Source organism: Mastigoproctus giganteus, chromosome 9 (genome assembly GCF_048544385.1).
Source record: "Mastigoproctus giganteus isolate SK-2022 chromosome 9, ASM4854438v1, whole genome shotgun sequence".
Lineage (NCBI taxonomy): Eukaryota > Metazoa > Arthropoda > Arachnida > Uropygi > Thelyphonidae > Mastigoproctus > Mastigoproctus giganteus.
This window is the reverse complement of record NC_143583.1, coordinates 100,095,850-100,118,937: the sequence shown is the minus strand read 5'-3', so window position 1 is coordinate 100,118,937 and position 23,088 is coordinate 100,095,850. Positions and strand designations below refer to the sequence as shown.

General features: G+C 37.7%; 1 protein-coding gene across 1 annotated transcript in view; it reads right to left on the bottom strand.

The window, feature by feature from the left end:
- LOC150080591 (E3 ubiquitin-protein ligase RNF115-like) overlaps positions 1-23,088 on the bottom strand; it is a 227,649-nt gene that overhangs the window by 185,171 nt on the left and 19,390 nt on the right. The window contains exon 2 of the mRNA XM_090381020.1: positions 2,343-2,413. Within this exon, the coding sequence (XP_090237146.1) occupies positions 2,343-2,413 (71 nt within the window). The remainder of the gene's footprint in view (positions 1-2,342; positions 2,414-23,088) is intronic.

The following is a 23,088-nucleotide window of genomic DNA, read 5'->3' as shown; positions in this document are numbered from 1 at the left end:
AAATCTACATCCTTCCTAAAATGAGGCCTCAAGACTTGTACATAGTACTCAAGGTGTGGCTTTACCATTTCCTTATACAGAGGGACAATCACCTCCTTTTCCCTGCTAGCAAAATTTCTGTATATCACTGACAAAATCCCATGACCTGCCCTAGCAGCCTGTCTGCATTTCTCTGGGGTTACTTCTACCCAAATGCAGTACTTTGCATTTGTCAATGTTAAACTTCAGTTGCCACTTCTCAGCCCATCTGCCCAAATTTTTTAGATCCTGTTGCAATAGCACACTACCATTACTGTCATTAACAACCCTGCTAAACTTTGTAACATCTGAAAAATTTGATACTAAGTCTGATATATCTTCATGAATATCATTGATAAATATACAAAACAACAGTGGGCCCAACACAGAACCCTGTGGGACTCCACTAATAACATTAGTCCACGAAGAGCAGCACTCATTGATTACCACCCTCTGTCTTCTCCCATTCAACCATCCTTTTATCCATTGTAGCAACTTACCCTTAATACCATTCTGCTACAATTTGTACAGTAGTCTTCCATGTGCAACAGTGTCAAAAGCTTTCCTGAAATCCAAGTATATGATACCAAAATTATTTTTTGCATCCAGTTCCTTTGTAACCACATCATAATATCCAATCAAATTTGTCAGACAAGACTTTCCCTTAACAAACCCATGCTGTGTCTGAATTATCGCTGCAGTCTTGTCTAGATGATCTTGCAATGCGTCTTGAACCAGTGACTCCATTATTTTACCCGGAACAGAAGTTAAACTAACTAGTCTGTAATTACTCGAGTCACACTTCGATCCCCCTTTGTGAATTGGGAATACATTTGCACATCTCCAGTCTATGGGGACCTCTCCCAAGTCCAAGGATGCTCTCATAATTGTGGCTAGGGTTTGCTTACTTCCTTTGCCGCTTCCTTTAATATAACTGGATAGATCCAATCCACCCCAGGCGCCTTTCTTATGTTTAACTTCAACAATTTCTTCTCCACTTTGCTCTCAGTTATTACAAAATCATTAAGCACCCTGCTACAATTTTATAACCTTCTGGCATTTTCAAACCTTAATAACTCCTCATGTGTGAATGTAGATGCAAAATACTCATTCAGTTTGTTTGCTATCTGAGCAGGATCATCAACAGTCAAACCATCGATATCAAGTGGACCAATCAGATTCATTCCCTTCCTTTTAGAGTTTATATAAGTAAAGAAACCCTTGCTGTTTTTTCTTAGCATTCTTTGCCAAAGATTTCTCGTAATCTGCCTTTGCCAAAGATTTCTCGTAATCTGCCTTCGCCTGCCTAACGTCCTTTGTGACTTGACTACAGTCTTGATGTAATTACTAAGAGGAATTCAAAAAAATTCCCTATAAAGAAATTCATTAAACAGAGGTCCAACTGTAATTAAATTAAAAATAAAGTAATTTTAAAATACATAACTGGTGAGTATGCCCTTAAAATGCTGCAGCTGGGGCCCCATCCCTAGGTGCTGCATTTTATTATATTATTTTATAGGGAAGCATTTAATAATATTAGGATACTCAGTAATTGAATTCAGGATTTAATTTGTAAAATAAATGATCGATTCAACAATAGGCATGCAAATTTTCAAAAAAAAAATAACAATGGGCTCTCACGAGCCCACTATAGCTCACCAATGGATATACATATAGTGCATTATACAATCATAAACTGATATAGAATTGCAATTTAACAATTTAATCAAAAATACAGGTAAGAGTAGATGACAAGATCTTTTTAAAATGCTATATTACGATAGATGGAATATAAATAATAATAATAATAACACTAATAGCAACAGTAGATAAATAATATGGACACTTTAATAAAAACAGAATGTTATAGAGTCTACTATAACAGAGGTACCCAAACTTTTATACCTTATGCCTCCCCTTAAAATTTTCATAAATTTCGTGTTTTCTTTCCCTTACAGAAGAAGTGAAAATAAACAGATATGACATAAAATTTAGCTATGGTTATACATGCTTTATAAATGAATATATACTTCAATACATTTAATCTCAAAGAATAATATAAAATATTCTTCGCACAATTAGTGGAATGGTTACAGCCTCTGGAAATAACTTAATTCCTAAAACTGCTAAGGCTCTCAGAGATTGGATTCGACAGTGCTGTGCGATGACTAAACTACGTCACCAAGCAAAGCATTTTCAAAAAAACTTAAGTACTTTGTATAAACAACACATGTCCCCCAAAAAACAAGTGCACCCAACCCACACTTTGGGAACCTCTGCACTATAACATTCTATAGTAACACATTCCTGATAATACAATATACCTTGTATTTTCTGGTATTCCTTGAGCAAGTTCTTCAATAAATCCACACCGGCAACGTGGACAAATATAGTCCTATAGAAGAAATAATATTTTAAAACACAATATTTTACAACTTACATCAATAATATTTTAAAACACAATATTTTACAACTTACATCAATAACATTTTATTTCCATTAATTAAAACATACATTTTTACATATATTGATGTGTTTTTTCAAACAAATAAAGGAATAAAAAGATAATAATAATCAAGGCACATAACCATTTTACATCAATAATATAGAGTATATGGTTTTTACAACATATACTCTGTTTCGAAGCTTTTTGGCTTGAAAAGTTCAATAAGCCATCCTAAATGTTAGATTTAAATGCTATATTCAAATAGATTTAAAGCTTTACATATCGATTATTGTTAGTGGAATACTTCAAATTATTTTAAGACAATTGCAACTCAATACTCTTACAACATTTGTCTTACGCTGTTTTAAATTTTATGAAAAGAATAAAACTGAACTGGAAACAGCAGTTTATGCCCAAAAGTGAAGTGTATGATGTGCTACAGCTGTCAATAGAACATAGTAAAAGTAATGAAAAGTAATCAAAGTATAGTCGACATCTCCTTAGTGCGACCATTTGTTCACTACTGACACTAAACTGGGAGTGGTGCTAAATTGAGGTATTTCAAACAGTAAGAACTACATATAGTAATTATTTTGGCATTAAAAACTGAAGGATCATGACATTTTCTCTAGAGGAAAATGGGAATATTGAAATATATTTGTGCATATGAACAATATAAAGGAATATAATGCAGATACGAAAATATTTAGGGATTACCCAAATATGCTAATATGTCTGCCAGATTACCCAGATATGCCTTCCAGGGGCAAAAGTTGATGACATTGTAAAGCAGATATCTTTTAAGGACACTAAAGATGATATTGTTGTGCACATTGGCACAAATGACATTAAGAGTAGGAAATCTATAGATTCCTTAACAACTTCTGCAAATTGCAGTGGCTGGAGACTAGGCACCTGCACGGTGATCTGATTGAGGTATATAAGGCCTTGAATGGGTTGAGCACGCTGAATTCTGATGTGATCCTTCCACTTGTTCAGATTACGAACCTAAGGGGGCATAAATTCAAATTAAGAAAAGACAGATGTAGAATAGATGTGCGGAAATTTGCCTTTAGCCAGCGGGTGGTTAATTGCTGGAACAAACTTCCATCTGTCGTTGTGGAAGTTGATAGGTTGAATAAATTTAAGGAGGAACTGGACAGGCATTTGGAGGCAATGGTGTGATTTTTTTTTTTTTTTTTTTGGCTGATGCTGCATAAGCTCATACACTTGCTTTCTTGCATCACATGCCACTACTACTACAAGTCCAAGTAAATCTTGAAAAAAAGTTAAGGTTAAATTTGAAAGTGTCAGCAATTCTGCCCAGACACAATAGGAGAGATATGATGAGAAGCTTAAACTATTCAGCCCTGGAGAGAGATTGTGCAGACTCATGGGGAAGAATTTTTCACAGCATGGTCTGTGCTTGTTAACAGAAGAGACTGCTTCTACAGGGATCGGATACACAGAAAGAGTGCAAGAATATTTGCTGATGCTGTCAAGGGAGTGTTAGGTGGGTTGGAAAACTGCTAGCTTGGGGGGAATCACAGACTAATAGATTAACAGAAGCCACAGGCAGATGTGGAAGTGATTCTTGCACTGCTATTGGAATGAGCAGCAGCCTGGAAGCACGTTGCTGGGGATTTCAAAAACTGCTGATAGTCATCATTGTAAAAGTAAATACATGGGCTGTGTTAGGGTAACTAAGAATAAGAAGAGGTACATGTATACTTGCATGTACACCAAAGCTAGGAGTATAGTAAACAAATTTGATGAATTTGAAGTGTTGGTCAAGACATCAAAGGTGGATATTGTTGGGATATGATCACACATATATAAAAAAAATGCAGAATTGGAATTTGGGGAGTACAGTGTGTACAGAAAGGACAAACAGGATAGAAAGGGAGGAAGGGTTTTGCTGTTAGTTAAGAAACACAAAATCTAAAGCAGTGCAACCAGTTGACACTGGTGTACAGTGCAATGTTAAGTCAATCTGGTGACATAATTAATGGGAAAGCAAAAATGAGGGTAGGAGTGTGCTATAGGCCTAATGAGTACAATGAACAACTATACAGAGAAATAGTGGGCCAATAAATCAGAATATCTTACAACGGGGGATTTTAACTTCCCAGATATCAACTGGAACTTATGAGTGGGTCACTCGCAACACTAGTAAGACTTTGGTGGATTTATTGGATGATTGTTTTCTATAGCAAAATGTTCGAGAGGCAACCAGAGGGAGTAATACTCTTGATTTGATTATCAGCAGTGATTATTCATGCATTAAGAATCTGCAGATAAAGGAACCACTTAGTGGCAGTGATCACAATGTACTGATGGGGATTTATTTAAAAATGTAACTACCATCAGGGGGGGTAAAGGGAAGAGTTTTTGTTTTCATAAAGGTGATTACAGTGGTATCAGACAGTTTTTAAATTCTATACAGTGGGACCAACTAATGATGTTATCAACAGCAAATTCTAAATGGGAAGCAATCAAAGAATTGATGTTGGTTTGGTTTTGGTTTTTTTTTTTTTTTTTTTAGGAGCATTAGCAACTAAAGCCATATTGCTCCGGGGATGTGCGGTGGTCATTCCCTGACCTTTCTGCATCCTCTGTATTTGGTGGTGACGGGCTCGAACCCCGGTCTAATCAAGAAGCGTGTGCTACGCACTGTTGCTCCTTCCCACCTGGCTACGGAGGCGCCCAATTAATGTTGGAAGCTACTGGACTTTTCATACTAATTAAGAAATACTGTTCAACGTTTCGGCCTAAATGGATGTCAGATGAACAAATAAGACTCGTGGCAGAGAAGAAAAATGCATGGGGTGCATATAAATTATCAGGTAACACAGAAGCCTATGGTAGATAAAAACTAGTCTGTAATCAAGTCACAAAGGAGGTTAGGCAAGCGAAGGCATATTACGAGAAATCCCTGGCAAAGGATGCAAAGAATTCTTTACTTATGTAAACTCTAGAAAGAAGGGGATGAATCAGATTGGTCCACTTGATATCAACAATTCGACTGTTGATGATCCTGCTCAGGTAGCAGACAAAATGAATGACTATTTTGCACCTACATTCACTCATGAGGTATTCTGTGGGAAAGTAGAGTTCAGAAGTTTATCAAAATCTATCGTGAGCTAAATGATTTTGTAATAACTGAGAGTAAAGTGAAGAGAAGTTGTTGAAGTTAAACATAAGAAAAGCACTTGGGATGGATGAGATCTATCCAGTTATATTAAAGGAGGCAAAAAGAAAAATAATGGAGTAAGCAAACCCTTAGCCATAATCATAAGAGCATGATTCAGTAGAGGTCTTCGTGGACTGGAGAAGTACAAATGTATCCCCAATTCACAAAGGGAGATGTAAGGGTGACACAAGTAATTACAAACCCAGGGCTGGCACTACATTTGTGGGACCTGAGGCAAAAACTTGTAATCAGGGTGGTGATTGAACCAATTTGAACCTATCTTTTACAATTTTGCCTCCCACCAACCTTTGTGTGGATGACGTCATAAGTGATGATGTCATCACTCCAGCACTACTCAGCTATTTTATGTCATCATTTTTTTAAATTTAATTTAAATTTTGCTACTGGAAGGCACCACAGGATTTTTTTCCTAAAAAAATTCTTTTTGTAGTGTGATTCAAACAAAGCTCCACATACTTTACGGATAAATGCCTTAACCACTGGGCTAATAAGACATTTATTTAAAAAAACTGAAAATGTGATATCAGAATGTAATTTGAACAAACACTATTTTTAATCAACAATTTTTAATAGTGCTTAATCAACAAATTAATTGGTTTTAATTAAAAAAAACTTTAATACTGCTTAATCAATAGATTAATACTGCTTAATCACAAAAATAATATTTGTTGTATTTCCCCAACTGAACATATCAAGTGTGTATTTTTTTAAAAAGTATTGATGAAATTCAAGTAATTATTTTTAATTTCACATTAATAGTCTGATTAACAGTACACCAGCATGTATGTATTTCTGCACTCAACATCGTTAAGAAATTATGGATTACTGCATCTCTCATTGTGATATCTTTGTATAATTATTGATAGTGAAAACCTAACAATACAATAAATAAGAGAAGATATTTTGTATTTGGGGTAGAGGGAAAGTAGAAATTTGATAGTTACACTTCTGTTCTGGGGAAAATATTGGAATCACTGGGTAAAGAAGTATTGCAGGATCATCTAGACAAGACTACAGTTATAACTCAGACAGCATGGGTTTTTTAAGGGATAAAAAAGTGCAGCCATTATCAACCCACTGCAGGGTGGAAGCCTCCTCAACAATTCATGCCGAGGGAAATGGACCATAATCTGCCACGCTGGTCCAGTGCGGGTTGGCAGATCGACCGTATTCAGCAGTCAGGGGCTTGAACCCCGGTCTACTCAAAGAGCGTGTGCTACTGCACTCCCGCTCCTGCCCACTCGGCTACGAAGGGATAGTCTTGTCTAACCAATTTGGATGCTATGATGCGATCATAAAGGAACTGGATGCAAAAAATAATTTTGAAATATACTTGGATTTCAGAAAGCTTTTTATACTGCTGCACATAAACAACTACTATACAAATTGGAGCAGTATGGCATTAAGGGCAATTTGCTGCTTTGGATAAAGGGATGGTTCAGTGGAAGAAGACAGAGTGGTAATCAATGGACACTGCTCTTCAGGGAATACTGTAATTAGTGGAGACCCCAGGGTTCGGTTTTTGGCCCATTGTTGTTTTCTATATTTATCAATGATACAGATGAACATATGTCAGGCTTAATGTCCAAGTTTGCAGATGATACAAAGGTTGGAAGGGTTGCTAATGACAGTAATGCCGGTACGCTGCTGCAACAGGATCTAAAAAAGTTGGGAAGATGGGCAGAGTGGTGGTAACTGAAGTCTAACATTCACAAATGCAAAGTACTGCACATGGGTGGCAGTAACCCCAGAGTAAAAGTACCAACTATGCAGTACTGCACTCAGGGTGGCAGAGAATGAAAAAAACCTGGGGGTAATTGTGCAGTCAGATATGAAGTTTTCAGAGCAGTGCAGATAGGCTGCCAGAGCAGTTCATTCCCGTATATCCTGTCAATGATATACAGGAATTCTGCTAGCATGAATAAGGAGGTGATTATACCCTTGTATAACGCAGTGGTCAGGCCACACCTTGAGTACTGCATACAGGTCTGGAGGCCTCATTTTAGGAGGATGTAGAGCTGCTGGAACGAGTACAGAGAAGGAAAATGAGATTGGTGAGGGCAACAAAGGGTTGCTCTCACCAAGAAAGGCTTAAGTTCTGCAAATTGCAGCATCTGGAAACTAGCCATTTGTGTGGTGACCTGATTGAGGTGTATAAGACCTTGAATGGTTTGAGCAAGCTAAATGGTAATGACATTCCTCTCACTTATATTAAACACTTGAGGGGACATAAATTTAAATTGAGGAAAGTCAGTTGTAGAATAAATGTGCAGAAATTTGCCTTTAGACATCAGGTGGTTGATTGCTGGAACAAACTTCCATCTGTCATTATGAAAATTGATAGCTTAAATAAATTCAAGGAAGAACTGGACAAACTTTTGAGATGGATGGGTAAAATGGAATTTTTTTTTTTTTTTGCTGCTGCTGTATAAGCTTGCTTTCTTGCATCATATGCCTCTACTAATGCTAAATGCTAATATGCAAAGTAAAGATTAATAACATTTATGAGAAATAAAATTTGCTTCGTTTACAATAATTATCTAGTATATAGAAAATACGTGAGTTATGCATTACAGGATTTTACAATGTGAAAAAAATATATTAAAGTTAATTTTTTTCAAAGTAGTTTTTCAGTTTTGTCTGAATAAGCATGTTGTTTTCTGAGGGATTGAGAATTTTTTTGAAGACATTCCTTAGCTATCAGTTTTTCGCAAATTTCCATCTCATCTACTTCACGATCACTGTCAAATGAAAGTCCATTGCTTTGTATTAATTCCACAATTTCCTTGGTTGTCATTTCTCCAAAAGCAGGTTCTTTTTGGCCAACCCCTAGATAGAATTATTATTATTATTAGCTATATAGCGCAATGAAGCTTGAGGCTTATGCTGCACCAGCCAAAAAAAAATTCCCGAGTTACCCTAAGAGAGAGAGAGAGAGAGAGAGAGAGAGAGAGAGAGAGAGAGAGAGAGAGAGAGAGGGGGGGGGGTCAAAAGTAGAAGGGAGTCACCAAGAAAGAGAAGAATGATGATACGCCCATACTCACCAGATGTGAGCCCACATCTTTTATTTCATCTAAATTAACTTTTTCGATAAGCCCAGTGTGAATACAACAGTTATTTATTGCTTGCAGTGAAACTTCATCCTATGAATGTTTGATCATATACAATGTCTTTCAAGGCCAATTCAGGTGAACAATTATTGTTGATGCTCTCTACTATCTTCTTTACCTGTTGTTGCCTATAATATGTCTTAAAATGCTTAATAATTCCAGCATCAAGAGGCTGTTGTAGACCTGTGCAATTAGGAGGTAGGAACTCAATCGCAACATTACTAAGATCCACTGCTTTGTGGCAAGGAACATTATCTAAAAGCAAAAGCACATTGCAATTCTCATTTTCCTCTTGTAATTTTGCAGACACTCACAAAATTCTACTGCAGTCACCCATGTTTTACTATTATGTCTAAAATTCATTCAAAATTTAAAATTATAAAATAAATATATATACAGTGGATTCCGGTTATTTTGGCCACCAGTTAATCGGGACTGCCATTTATTTGGGGCAAATCATAAAAAACAGAACCCAATCGAGAAAATTGCCAGGATTTACTTCGCTTAATTGGGACATGCCGTTTAATCGGGGCAGGAGACCGCAGCACTGGAGATTACCCTACGATTTATACAACCGAACCACGTGGTTCGCTCGGATTTCTGGAGGTCACAACCATAAAACAAAAACAATTAGCAGTCACCTGTTTATTGGGCTTTTCTGTTATTGCAATCTATCATAAACGAATGGTAAACTCGATCTTATTGAATTTGTGATAATACCGACAGTTGGAATTCTGTGGGTTATTATGGTAAAATGTGCGCTTACACTTCCATGGAATCTTCAATCATATAAAAAAATTAATTTTCGGAATCTTCTCTTCATTCCTATTTTTAAAGCTTCGTAAAATTATTACTCCATTCTCACTTGCGTGTATCGTGTTACTTACTTGCAATTTGTGTGTGCCGTGTTCTTTGTCATTGATTCCTTATCATTTTACTGTTTTAAATTTTAACCCCCACCCACAAATGTCAGTGAACAGAAATTTAGTATGTACATATTACAGTATGTATTAATTATTCCGATTATCAAGTATATTCTTCCGATTTTCATATCATTTAATTTTTTAATTGGTAAGGTAACAAAGGGTAAATTTGTGCTTAATATATCTTTACTTTTATAGCTGTGAATAACATTCTTCCTATTTTTGCTAATTAGAATTGCTGTTTAATAGAATTAAAATTCAATTCGCAAATGTGATCACAATGACCGGCGCTTACTACACATCGTACAGTGAACAGTACTTTATCGTAACGTGATTTGATTGTACAGTGAACCAATTGTAAAGTGGGGGTCCATTGTATTTTTAAATTTTTTTTACGTGGAACTTCGGATAATTGGGGCAGCCGCTTAATCGGGCCAAAATGCACTAGTCCCAATTAACCGGAATCGACTGTGTGTATATATATCAAATTCGTTATATTATAAAAAATTGTAAAATTAAACTAAGATGTAAAATTTTATTCCCCAGGGTGTTACCTTTCCATTTGTTGCAATCAATTAGAAGCAAATTGAAATTGACCATAACGAGATATTCACACTTGCTTACCCATTCTATTTCCATGTAGAAACTCTTGACACAATCTTCACACTGTTCTCGTCTGTAGATTACTCTCACTCTTTAATTTACCTATGCTTCCAACAAACTCATGCCACAGATTTTATACTAGCATGTGTAACTTCTGAATCTGAGAGAGAGCTTTCATCATGCTCAAACTGCTTTTGATAAGAAGTATGACCCAACCACCTCTTTCCAATCTTTCCTAAGTACATTATAACATACTACAGTGAAACTTATCATTCCCTATTCCTGGGCAGCACCACATTTCCATTAACCCTATTATGTCATCATTAGTTGTCCTAACCATGGGTCTAAATTCACTCACTTTTGTGACACATGTATCATAGCACATGCGACTCATGTATAGCTTACTACCCAGACACATACCATGAAGTTATTTAAGCTTGTTTTCCTAGCATATCTGAAACATAGCTAAGCTCAGAACGTTTTGTCAATATCAGCTGTTGTGGCAACAGACAAGATCTCTTCCAAGATTTGTGCATGGGTTACTTTGACCCATATCAGCAAATAAACATATATCTCTATTAAGGTATCCCCAATGATAGTGGATAAAAACCTTGCACTACCTTTGTTCAAATGTATCTTGTCTCTAAAAAACCAAATCCTTTTAACTACAAGTGTGTCCCACTGATAAAAATTTCCCCTCAAAACCCTTCCAGCATTCCTCAAGTTTTGAGCGCAGAAGTAGTAGACTCTTCTTTGTAGAAAGAAATCAAGACTGAGTTTCAAAAGAATTGAAGTTTTGTTTTCCCCACTGGAGAATTACCTGGTATTTAAAGAACTGGTGGTGGCTATTCAAGAAGTTGAGGCTTTCTGTGCAGAACAAGGTTTCTCAAAGTGGAAGATGGAATGTAGTGTGATATCATCAGGAAACTTATGGATAAGATTTCCAGTCAGTGGAAGGTCATTAATATATGGGAGGAAAAGAACTGAATCTTGGGGAACACAAACATTAGTGGAGAATTTAGAAGACAAAGCGCTGTCAACAATCAACCAAATTAAAAAATTTGGGAAACTCAGAAAATCAGATCTGCAATCTGATTTTCCTAAATTTTTTCATCAATTTCACCATTGTCCCAAGATGAGCCAATGTATCACCATTGGATCACAACTGATGGAATCCATATTGACAATCGTTAATCGATGGAAAGTTTTGATATAGTTCAAGAGTTGGCTATTGATGGATTTTCCATTACTCTGGAAAGAGAAAGGTAAATGTAAGGGTAATGGATAGATGGGAGGGATTTGTCACTTTTTTTTAGAATTAGCTGGATATGAGCATATTTTCAAGCAGAAGGAAAAACACCAATGAAATAAGGAAGTGTAAAGAGGCAACAAAGAACAGGAGCAAACTCAGAGCACAAGTTTTGAAAAAAAAGTGGAAAAATGTTGTCAGGACCTGGAGCTGCTTTGCATCTAGATTGATCAGAATTCTTCTAAACATCCTTCCATCAGAATACCGTGTAATGTGTTGAGTGAAGTGTATTGGATATGACAGAAGGTGGCTTACCGAGATTGTCAGTACAAGAGTTTGAAGAAAAGAGGATGCTAAAAAATCAGCTTTGTCTTAGGCTGGAGATGCAATAGAACCATCAAGGTGTAACAGAGATGGGAGTACTGATGGACATAAGTTACAGCCAATAGCTTTGGTAAGATAGCAGAATGCTCAACTACCATTTGGACAATAAGCAGATTTTCTACTCTTGGCTTATTCAAAATCAAGTTTAGACTGATTAATTACTGTTTTACAATGGTGAGCTTTAGTACAGACAGAAAATGAAGCTTTCAACACAAGTCAACTGCACAGTACATTTTCATTGTGAACTGAATTAGCAGATTTATTGGAAAACCAAAGTTTAGATATGGGACAAGACTTTGGGCGGAAGGCAGAATAAAGGATTTCATCCCTATGAGAATAATTTCACTGACACGATCTGGGCAAAAACTGGGATAAAAAGACTTACAATGGTAATCCAATCAATGAAAATGAAAATAGAAATCATGCAAATCATTCCATTTCACACTCCTATAATGCCAAACAACATAAGGCTGGGGAGAGCCAAGAGAAAGAAAGAGGCTCTACTGGAGAAGATACCTTCACCAAGTTTTGAGCTGAAGTGCCTAGAGGACTGCTAATAAAAAAAATAAAAAAAAGATTAAGGGTGCTGGGTTTGCATTCAGGATAGTCTGGTACTAAGTGAACATGAAATGATTGTCTGGTAGGTAAATGAACAAGCTGTGAGAGATCATTACTAATTGCAAAAGCCTCAGCATCTCAAGCAGCTAGGTCTGTGCAGATAGAAAACTGAAGCTAACTGGAGTTGTGAAGAAATCACATTTATATGCATTCAATGGATAAAAGTATTAATGAAATTTTTGGAATAGCATCCATCTTGTTAAGAATATCCTTTTGTGCTCCTAATTAATCCTGATTTCTGTTTTCTGTACCCATTCCAACAGATCAGTAGCCTTCCTAAAATGAGGCTTTCAAACCTGTAGATAGTATTCAAGATGTGGCCAAACCATTACTTATATAATGGGATAATCACCTCTTTCTCACTGCTGGAAAAATTCCTGCCTTTCATTGCCAGAATCCTATGGGCTCCTAACAGCTATTCTCTACTCAGAAAATTTCATGTAAGGCTGTACAATTTTCCCTAAGTCATTTTCTTAATTAGCTACCTTATGTACAGTGCTACCCAAATGGGATCGCTGCTACCTAAATGCAGTACCCTGCACTTATCAATGATTAACCTAAATGCAATTTTCAGCCCACCTAACTAGTTTATCCAGATCTTGTTGAAGTAACATATCCTAATTACTGTCATTAACTACCCTGCCCACCTTAGCATCATCAGCAAACTTAAGACATTAAACTTGATCTGCCTGCATCACCGTCATTATTAAATATTAAGAACACTACAAGACCGACACTCATAACGTTAGCCCATAAAGAAAAGTGGACAATAAGCCAGTAGCATAACCCCATTTTGTAACATGGGTAATATCAGTAACTTGATAAGCTCATTCAGTTTCTTGAATGGTACCTGGGATGTACTAATGCTCCTTCTACCAGTACACTATAATGTTTATTAATTTTATTTCTTAATTATTTTTAATAATAATTTAAAATTTTTTGCAAATGTTATGTTTTTTGGCCACTAAAAATATCCCTTATTTTTAAGAAAAAAACTTTTATTAATTACATTTAAAATTTCAGAAAATGATTGGTAACATAAAATAGATATATGAAACCATTAATCTGTTCAAAAAAATTTAAATTTGTGGAGGCATTAACTGCACGAAATTTCGACTTTACTTCAACATAGACATATGAGGAAGGTGTTTTTTTTTTTTTTTTTTGCTGATGCTTTATAAGCTTGCTTTCTTACATTATTTCATCATCATCATGAACTTGGTCCGGCTTAGGTCTTTTAAGACCTGTTCCATTGTAGCTCTTGGAGGTGATTTTGATCTCGCCATCGTTGTCTTGGTCGACCCACATCTCTCTTGCCTGTAGGTTTGTAGTTAAAGGCTAATTTTGGGATCCGGTATAGGTTCATTCTTTCTATGTAGCTGATCCATTTTTCCTGATACCGTTTTATGTCATTCACAATGTTATCTACTTTTAATTTCTCGCGGAATTACTTGCCTTGATTATTTGCCACTAATAATACATGACAAATTAAGCCAATATTTATGCAAAAGACTGAAATTAATATATTTCAATGAAAATAATAATTAATAAATATTATTAATTCTACCTACGTATACAAAGAATTGGAATATTATCGGTTTGGCTGAAACAAGAAGAAATCAATCACTTATAAGTTTATCAAGTGGAAATCTGCTGTACACCAATGGAAACAGTGAAAGGAGTGAAGGTGGAGTTGGGTTTCTGGTCCATAAAGATTTTAAAAACAACATTTTGGAATTCAAAAGCACATCACCAAGGGTGTCAAGACTAATACTCAAGATTTCTAAGAGATACAAGCTAAAGGTTATAATGATTTATGCACCAACATCGAGCCATGATGATGAAGAGGTTGAAGAAATGTACACCGAAATTGAGTCTTCTAGATGAGCAGAAAACCCACTACACTATTATTATGGGGGACTTCAACACTAAGGTTGGAAAAAGACAAAACAGTGCAGAAAGGGGAACTATAGGAAATTTTGGAATTGGTGAAAGAAATGAAAGAGGTGAAAGACTTGTGGAATTTGCAGAATCTCAAGGACTGTCAGTAATGAAGACTTTTTTCAAGAAAAGAGTGAACAGAAAGTGGACATGGAAGAGTCCAAATGGATTAGCAACTAATGAAATCGACTTCATCCTCACTAACAGAAGATATATTGTGAATGATGTTACCATCCTGAATAAGGTAAATGTTGGAAGTGATCACAGAATGTACACTTGATATAATGTAGGAAAGGAAAAATCTGACTCGAGTAAATAATACAAAGGTCTTTGAAATAACAGAAGAGGAGAAAAAGCAGTATGTACTGAAACTTAAGAACAAGTTGTACACGTTGGCACTAATGACATTAAGAGTAGGAGACCGGCGGAATTACTTGACAAGTACAGGTCACTGATGAAAAAAAGCCGTGAATTAGGGTTGAAATTGAAAGTGTCTGCAATTCTGCCCAGACACGATAGGAGGGAGTATATGATGAGAGCCCTGTCAATCAATTCGGCCCTGGAAAGATTGTGCAGGGCTCAAGGGGTAGAATTTTTTTCAGCCTGGTCTGTACTTGTTAACAGGAGAGACTGCTTCTACAGGGATGGGATACACTTAAATAGAAAGGGTGCAAGAATGTTTGCTGATGCTATCGAGGCAATGTTAGGTGGGTCGGAAAACTGCTAGATTGGGGGGATACAAGGACTAATAGATTAACAGTAGCCACTGGCAGAGGTGAAAGTGATTCTTGCACTGCTTCTATTGGAATGAGCCGCAGCCTGGAAAATAAGATGCAGGATATTTCAGAGACTGCTGGGAATCATTGGGGTACAAGTAAACACATGGGTTGTGTTAGGGTAGCTAAGAAAAAGAACAGGTGCATGTATACTTGTGTGTACACCAATGCTAGGAGTTTAGTAAATAAATTTGATGAATTTGAGGTATTGCTCAAAACATCAAAGGCAGATATTGTGGGGATTTCAGAGACGTGGTGTCACACAGATATAAGAAATGCAGAACTGGAATTTGGGGAGTACAATGTCTACAGAAAGGATAGACAGGATAGGAAGGGAGGAGGGGTTATGCTATTAGTTAAAAAACACATAAAATCCAAGGAAGTGAAGCCAGTCGACATCGCTGGACAGTGCAGTGTCGAGTCAGTTTGGTGTGACATAAGCATTGGGAGATCAAAATTGAGAGTAGGAGTGTGCTATAGGCCTAATGACTCTGATGAGTATAATAAGAAACTGTTCGGAGAAATAGAGTGGGCCAGTAAATCAGAGAGTCTTATAATGGGGGATTTTAATTTCCCAGATATTGACTGGAATTCGGGGGCTGGTCACTCACACAGTAGCAAGGCTTTTGTGGATTTATTGGATGATTGTTTTCTACATCAGCATGTTCGGGAGGCAACTAGAGGGAGTAATACTCTTGATTTGATTATCAGTAGTGATTCTTCATGCATTAAGAATCTGCAGATAAATGAACCACTTGGTGGCAGTGATCACAGTGTGCTGAAGTGGGAGTTACTCAAAGAGGTAACTACCATTAGGGGTAAAGGGAAGGGGTATTGCTTTCGTAAAGGCGACTACAATGGACTGAGACAGTATTTAAATTCTATACAGTGGGATCAACTGATGATATTGCCAACAGCAAATTCAAAATGGGAAGCATTCAAAGAACTTATCGTGGAAGCTACTAGGCTTTACATACCAACTAAGAAATATTGTTCAAGGTTTAGGCCTAAATGGTTGTCAGATGAACTAATGAGGCATATGGCAGAGAAGAAAAATGCATGGGATACATACAAATTAACACGTGACACGGACGCCTATGATAGATACAAGTTGATCTGTAACCAAGTTACAAAGGAGGTTAGGCAGGCGAAGGCAGATTACGAGAGATCCTTGGCAAGGGATGCGAAGAAAAACAGCAAAGAGTTCTTTACTTATGTAAACTCTAGAAGGAAGGGGATGAATCAGATTGGTCCACTTGAGATCGATGGGTCAACTGTTGATGACCCTGCTCGGGTAGCTAACAAACTAAATGAATATTTTGCATCGACATTCACACATGAGGAGTTATTCAGCGAGGGGAATGCCAGAGGTGTATTCAACTCTAGCAGTAAGCTAGAGAATCTTGTAATAACTGAGAGCAAAGTGGAGGAGAAATTGTTGAAGATAAACACAAGAAAGGCACCTGGGGTGGATGGGATCTATCCAGTTATATTAAAGGAGGCAGCAAAGGAGGTAAGCAAACCCTTAGCCATAATTATGAGAGCTTCCTTGGACTCAGGGGAGGTACCCATTGACTGGAGATGTGCAAATGTGACCCCAATTCACAAAGGGGGATCAAAGGCTGACACAAGTAATTATAGACCTGTGAGTTTAACTTCTGTTCCCGGAAAATTAATGGAGGCACTGGTGAAAGAAGCACTGCAGGATCATCTAGACAAGACTTTAGTTATAGCTAGGACACAGCATGGTTTTGTTAAGGGGAAGTCTTGCCTGACCAATTTGATTGGATACTATGATGCAGTCACAAAAGAACTGGATGCAGGGAATAACTTTGATATTATATACTTGGATCTTAGAAAGGCTTTTGATACTGTTGCACATGGAAGACTGCTGCACAAATTGGAGCAGTGTGGCATTGGAGGCAAGTTGCTGCTATGGATAAAGGGGTGGTTGAGGGGGAGAAGACAGAGAGTGGTAATCAATGGACACTGCTCATCGTGGACTAATGTTATTAGTGGAGTCCCTCAGGGTTCAGTATTGGGGCCTTTATTGTTTTCTGTATTTATAAATGATATTGATGATGGTATATCAGGCTTAATGTCCAAGTTTGCAGACGATACGAAGGTTGGCAGGGTTGTCAAGGACACTACTGACACTATGCTGCTGCAACAGGATTTGGAAAGGTTGAGCAGATGGGCTTCGAGGTGGCAAATGAAGTTTAACATTGACAAATGTAAAGTACTACATATGGGAAACAGCAACCCCAGAGCAGCGTATCAACTCTGTGGTACTACACTGACAGTGGTAGAGAATGAAAGAGACCTGGGGGTGGTGGTGCAGGCAGATATGAAGTTCTCTGAGCAGTGCAGACGAGCTGCAAGAGTAGCTCATGGTGTATTGTCAATGATATATAGGAATTTTTCTAGCAGGGATAAGGAGGTGATTATTCCCTTGTATAAGGCAATGGTCAGGCCACACCTAGAGTACTGTATACAGGCCTGGAGGCCTCATTTCAGGAAGGATGTAGAGCTGCTGGAAAGAGTACAGAGAAGGGCAACTAGATTGGTGAATGGGACAAAGGGGTTCTCTTACGAAGAAAGGCTTAAGTTTTGCAAATTACAGTGTCTGGAAACTAGGCACCAGCGGGGTGATCTGATAGAGGTGTACAAAGCCTTGAATGGTTTGAGCATGCTCAATGCTGATGGGATTCTTCCTCTAGCTCAGAAAAATCACCTGAGGGTGCATAAATTCAAATTGAGGAAAGACAGATGTAGGATAGATGTGCGGAAATTTGCCTTTAGCCAGCGGGTGGTTGGTGGGTGGAACAGACTTCCATCCCTTGTCGTGGAAGTTGATAGCCTAAATAAGTTTAAGGCTCAGCTGGACAGGTATTTCGAACGAACAGAGGGGTGAAGTGGAAGTGGTTATTTTTATTTATTTATGTTACTTTTTTTTTTTTTTTTTTTTTTTTTTTTTGGCTGATGCTGCATAAGCTTGCTTTCTTGCATCAAATGCCTCTACTAATGCTAATGCTAAGTTTTAGCTTCTGCAGACTGCTGAGGACCAAGATATCGACGAGGAATATTACAACTTTCTGAAAGTGATAAAGCCCAAGAAACCTATAGGGAAAAAGAAATCCAAAGAAAAAAAATTAGTCAAGAAACACTTGTCATGATGAACCAAAGACGACAAATGAAGAGCAAGAAAAACACTGACAGGGAGAAAATTTGAGTATATTGAGTTATGCAAAGCCATTAGAAAGAGACTCAGAGAGGACATAAGAAGATTTAACACAAGAAAAGTAGAACAAGCATTAAGGGAAAACAAAGGATTTAAATAAGCAGCCATGAGCAGTAATACAAAAAGACAAATGATACTGAAACTGAAGAATAGCAATGGTGTACTTATAAACAGCAGAGAGGGCATAATTCAAATATCAGAAGACTACTATAGAGAATTATACAAGGAGCGAGGGAATGATGCCAGCAGTGAGGAAGATGGATTGCAAAGTAGCAACACATACAATATACCTGATATTTTTCCTGATGAGGTAGAACATGCATCGAAGAAAATGAAGAATCAGAAAGCCCCGGGGGAAGATGAAGTTACTGTAGAGTTGTTAAAATTGGGAGGAAGAGACATAACACAAAAACTGGCAGGGCTCTTCACAAAGTGCATCCAAAAAGGTGTGACGCCTAAGCAGTGGAAAAATGCAATCATAGTTTTGCTGCATAAGAAAGGAGATAAATCATAAATTGGAAATTATAGACCAATTAGCTTGTTATCCCACATCTACAAGTTGTTCACAAGGGTCATTACTAACAGATTAGAAAGAATACTTGATGAGAATCAACCGAAAGAGCAAGATGGCTTTAGGACAGGATTCTCAACTATGGATCACCTTCACGTAATATCACAGCTAATGGAGAAAGCAAATGAATATAAAACACCATTATGCCTGGCATTTGTGGATTATGAAAAGGCATTTGACTCCATACAGCATAAGGCAATGTTTCGGGCACTAGAAAGACAAGGCATAGATACCCCACATATTATGATTTTGAAGAAAATATGAGAGTGCTACCTCCTTTATTAGACTAGACAAAGACAGTAGGAAATTTAAAATCGAGAAAGGAGTTCGACAACGAGACAATATCTCCGAAGCTGTTTACTGCTGCCCTTGAGGAACTTTCAGAAGATTAGACTGGTCGCAGAAAGGAGTCAATGTGAACGGAGAGTACCTAAACCATTTATGATTTGCAGATGACATTGTGGTCAAAAGCCACGATCCCAAAGAATTAGAGGAAAATCTTAATCAGTTATGCACAGTTAGTAAGGATTTAGGACTAAAGATGAATATGGCTAAAACAAAAGTAATGATGAACAAGTATGCCACAGAAAGGAAAATAATGATTGAAGGAGCAGTAATTGAAAAGGTGAAGTCATACACTTATCCGGGAAAAGTTATTAGCTGTAATAATGATAAATGGCTGGAAGTCAAGAGAAGAATAAATTTTGGATGGATAGCATTCAGGAAATATAGTCACATACTGAATATCCCAGTATCTCAGTTTGTCTGAAACGTAAAATAATGAACCAATGTATACTCCCCACCATGACTTATGGAAGTGAAACTTGGGCACTCACCAAAAGAATGGAAGAGAAGCTGAGAACTACACAGCAAAGAATGGAACGAATTATATTGGGAATCAGACTGTTAGATAAGAAGAAAAACACGTGGATTAGGCAGCAAACTCAAGTAAAGGACATTCTTATCAAAACTAAAGCACTAAAATGGTCTTGGACAGGCCACATAGCTCGAAGACATGATGGCAGATGGACTAAAAAAATAACAGAATGGTACCCAAGAGGAGCTAGAAGAAACCCTGGAAGACAAAGGCGGAGATGGATAGATGAAATTCATGAGTTTGTGGGTAGTAAATGGATGGCCAGTGCTCAAAACAGAAGGAACTGGAAAGTTATTATTATTATTATTAGCCATATGGTGCAAGGAAGCCTGAGGCTTTTGCTGCACCAGCCAAAAAAAAAAAAAAAAAAAAAAATTCTCAGTTACCCCTGAGAGAGAGAGAAGAGGGAGGGGGTCAAAAATAGAAGGGAATCACCAAAAAAGAGAATAATGATGATATCCAGCTCAGGACCCTGGGTGTGCCAAGCCCATACTCACCAGATGTGAGCCCCTGGGGGTAAGAGGACTTCATCCTGTAGTGGATTAAAAATGGCTGATGATGATGATGATGATACAAAGAATATCATAGACCTAAAATAGCAGCATGAAATCATCCGTGTCCTTTTTTTCCCAAGATTCATGTGAAATTCATGACATAAAAATCCAGTAGGATTAGCTAATTTACTGCTCATGTCCTCAACACTACCGGAATTTCTCTTATTTTCCGTGAAAATACTCAGAGGCAAGTGGTGAACTTTGAGAAGCTTTTGAAAAGTGAATAGTGAAAAGGCTGTCACTTTCCAAATTTCAAAATTTGGACAGTGGAAAGTGATTGAAAAACATGCCATTATAATGAAAAGCAGTGTTTCACTACACAACAAACTCTACTTGCCAGACACAATGGAGTAACATAAAAAAATATTATTATTAGTCATACGGTGCAAGGAAGCCTGAGGCTTACGCTGCACCAGCCAAAAAAAAATTCTGAATTACCCCAAGAGACAGAAGTAGAAGGGAACCACCAAGAAAGAGAAGAATGATGATATTCAGCTCAGGACCCTAAGTGTGCCAAGTCCATACTCACTAGATGTGAGCCCCTGGGATTAAATTCCATCACATCACAGGCCCACTGAACAATATAAATGCACAAAAAAAAAAAAAAAGCACATACAAGCCTAAAGATTATTAAGAAAGTGCACCAGAATTAAATATTTTTCTGCTGGACCTCCCAGGTGACAGGATATTACTACCAGCTTAATAATTATCCCTTTATCCATTGCAGTAACTTGATCCACTGCCGCATGGCTCCCATTTGTCAGCAGTTGTTTGTATGAAACACTATCAAAAGTTCACATAATACCAAAATCATTTTCTTTGTATAGTTCCTTTGGGATTGTGCCATAGTAACTAATCATATATCAGTCAGACAAGATCACCCCTTAATCCAGCAGTGGTAATGCTTTTGCTGCACCAGCCAAAAAAAAAAAAAATTCTCAGTTACCCCTGAGAGAGAGAGAAGAGGGAGGGGGTCAGAAATAGAAGGGAATCACCAAAAAAGAGAAGAATGATGATATCCAGCTCAGGACCCTGGGTGTGCCAAGCCCATACTCACCAGATGTGAGCCCCTGGGGGTAAGAAAATTGGGGGTACAAAAAGAAATTTGGACACCTGTCTGGTGCCTGCCACTGTGTTTGCTGGCACCAGACAGGTGTCCAAATTTCTTTTTGATTTTGCAAAATGTTTAGAGTTTGTTTTGAATTCTGCTTCAACAGACCAATCTTTCATCTTTTCTTAATGGATGGCAGTACTTACTGCATATACTTTTTAAGTTTTAAAAAATTTTAAATTTTGAAACGTGTTGTACACCTTTTATTTTCAAAAAATATACACAGGGTGTCTCAAAAATATTGGTACAAACATTCAGGGGAGGTAGGTAACATCTAAAGGAATGTGAATCGCATAGGAACCCATAACCGGAAATATCACGGGGAAAGTAGTAGCAGAGGCACAAGAAGCAGAAATGACACAACAGTAATTAGTGGCAAATATTTATTTGACATAATATTAACAATGGAGTACGAGATGGATGCATTTCATGATGTTACAACAGATGTTCGAAGGTTCCACCATGAGACGTGATGCATGCGTGACACCGACGCAGCATGGATTGACGGACACAGTCAAACACACCTGGAGTTTCTTTGACAATAGCTGCAGCGCAGACGAGTCTCGCCACGAGATCTATTTCCATCTCCACAGGCGATTCATACACAATAGATTTGAGGACCCCCCCCACACAGAAAGAAATCAAAGCTCGATAAATCAGGTGAGCGTGGGGGGCCAGGCAACGGCCAATCCATCAACGCCCAAAACGCCTGTTCAAATGGTCACGAACACACCTTCCATAATCGGCAGGCGCCCCGTCACGTTGAAACCAAATGTTGCGTCTCAAATTTTCTAGAACATCGTCAAGTAACCCTGGTAGAACATGTTCAAGAAAGATCCGATATTTAGCGGAGTTCGTGCGGGATGGTAACAGGTATGGGCCGACCAAGCAGTCACCGACAATACCTGCTCATACATTTATTACGAAGCGATGTTGTCCCGCATGGGGGCACACACCGTGTGGGCCCTCTGCTAATCCATACACTAGGTGCATGTCTGCCAGCTCACAGTTTGTATATCGATGCATGCTCTTCGTGCGGCGACTACTGCTTGAATGAGTAAACCAGAAATTTTCTCTCGCGCGAAATGATGAACAGCACCGGGTACTGACTTACGGTGACGTTTCCGGTTATGGGTTCCTATGCGATTCACAATCCTTTAGATGTCACCTACCTCCCCTAAATGTTTGTACCAATATTTTTGAGACACCCTGTATATACACACACACAAGTAGCTGTCTGCTACGTATATATCACAACAAAAACAGAGGCCTTACTTGCTTTATTTCCTTTTGTTTTAGCTGTTGGCCCTTGATGACGTAGTTAAAATCTTAGGATCTATAACATTAAGTACCATTTGTATATTTTCCTTTAATTTAATGTAATCTGTCTTTATTTTTCAGGCACTTGAATTTTTCCATTGTAACTACACCTGACAGGTCAGCACCCTTAGC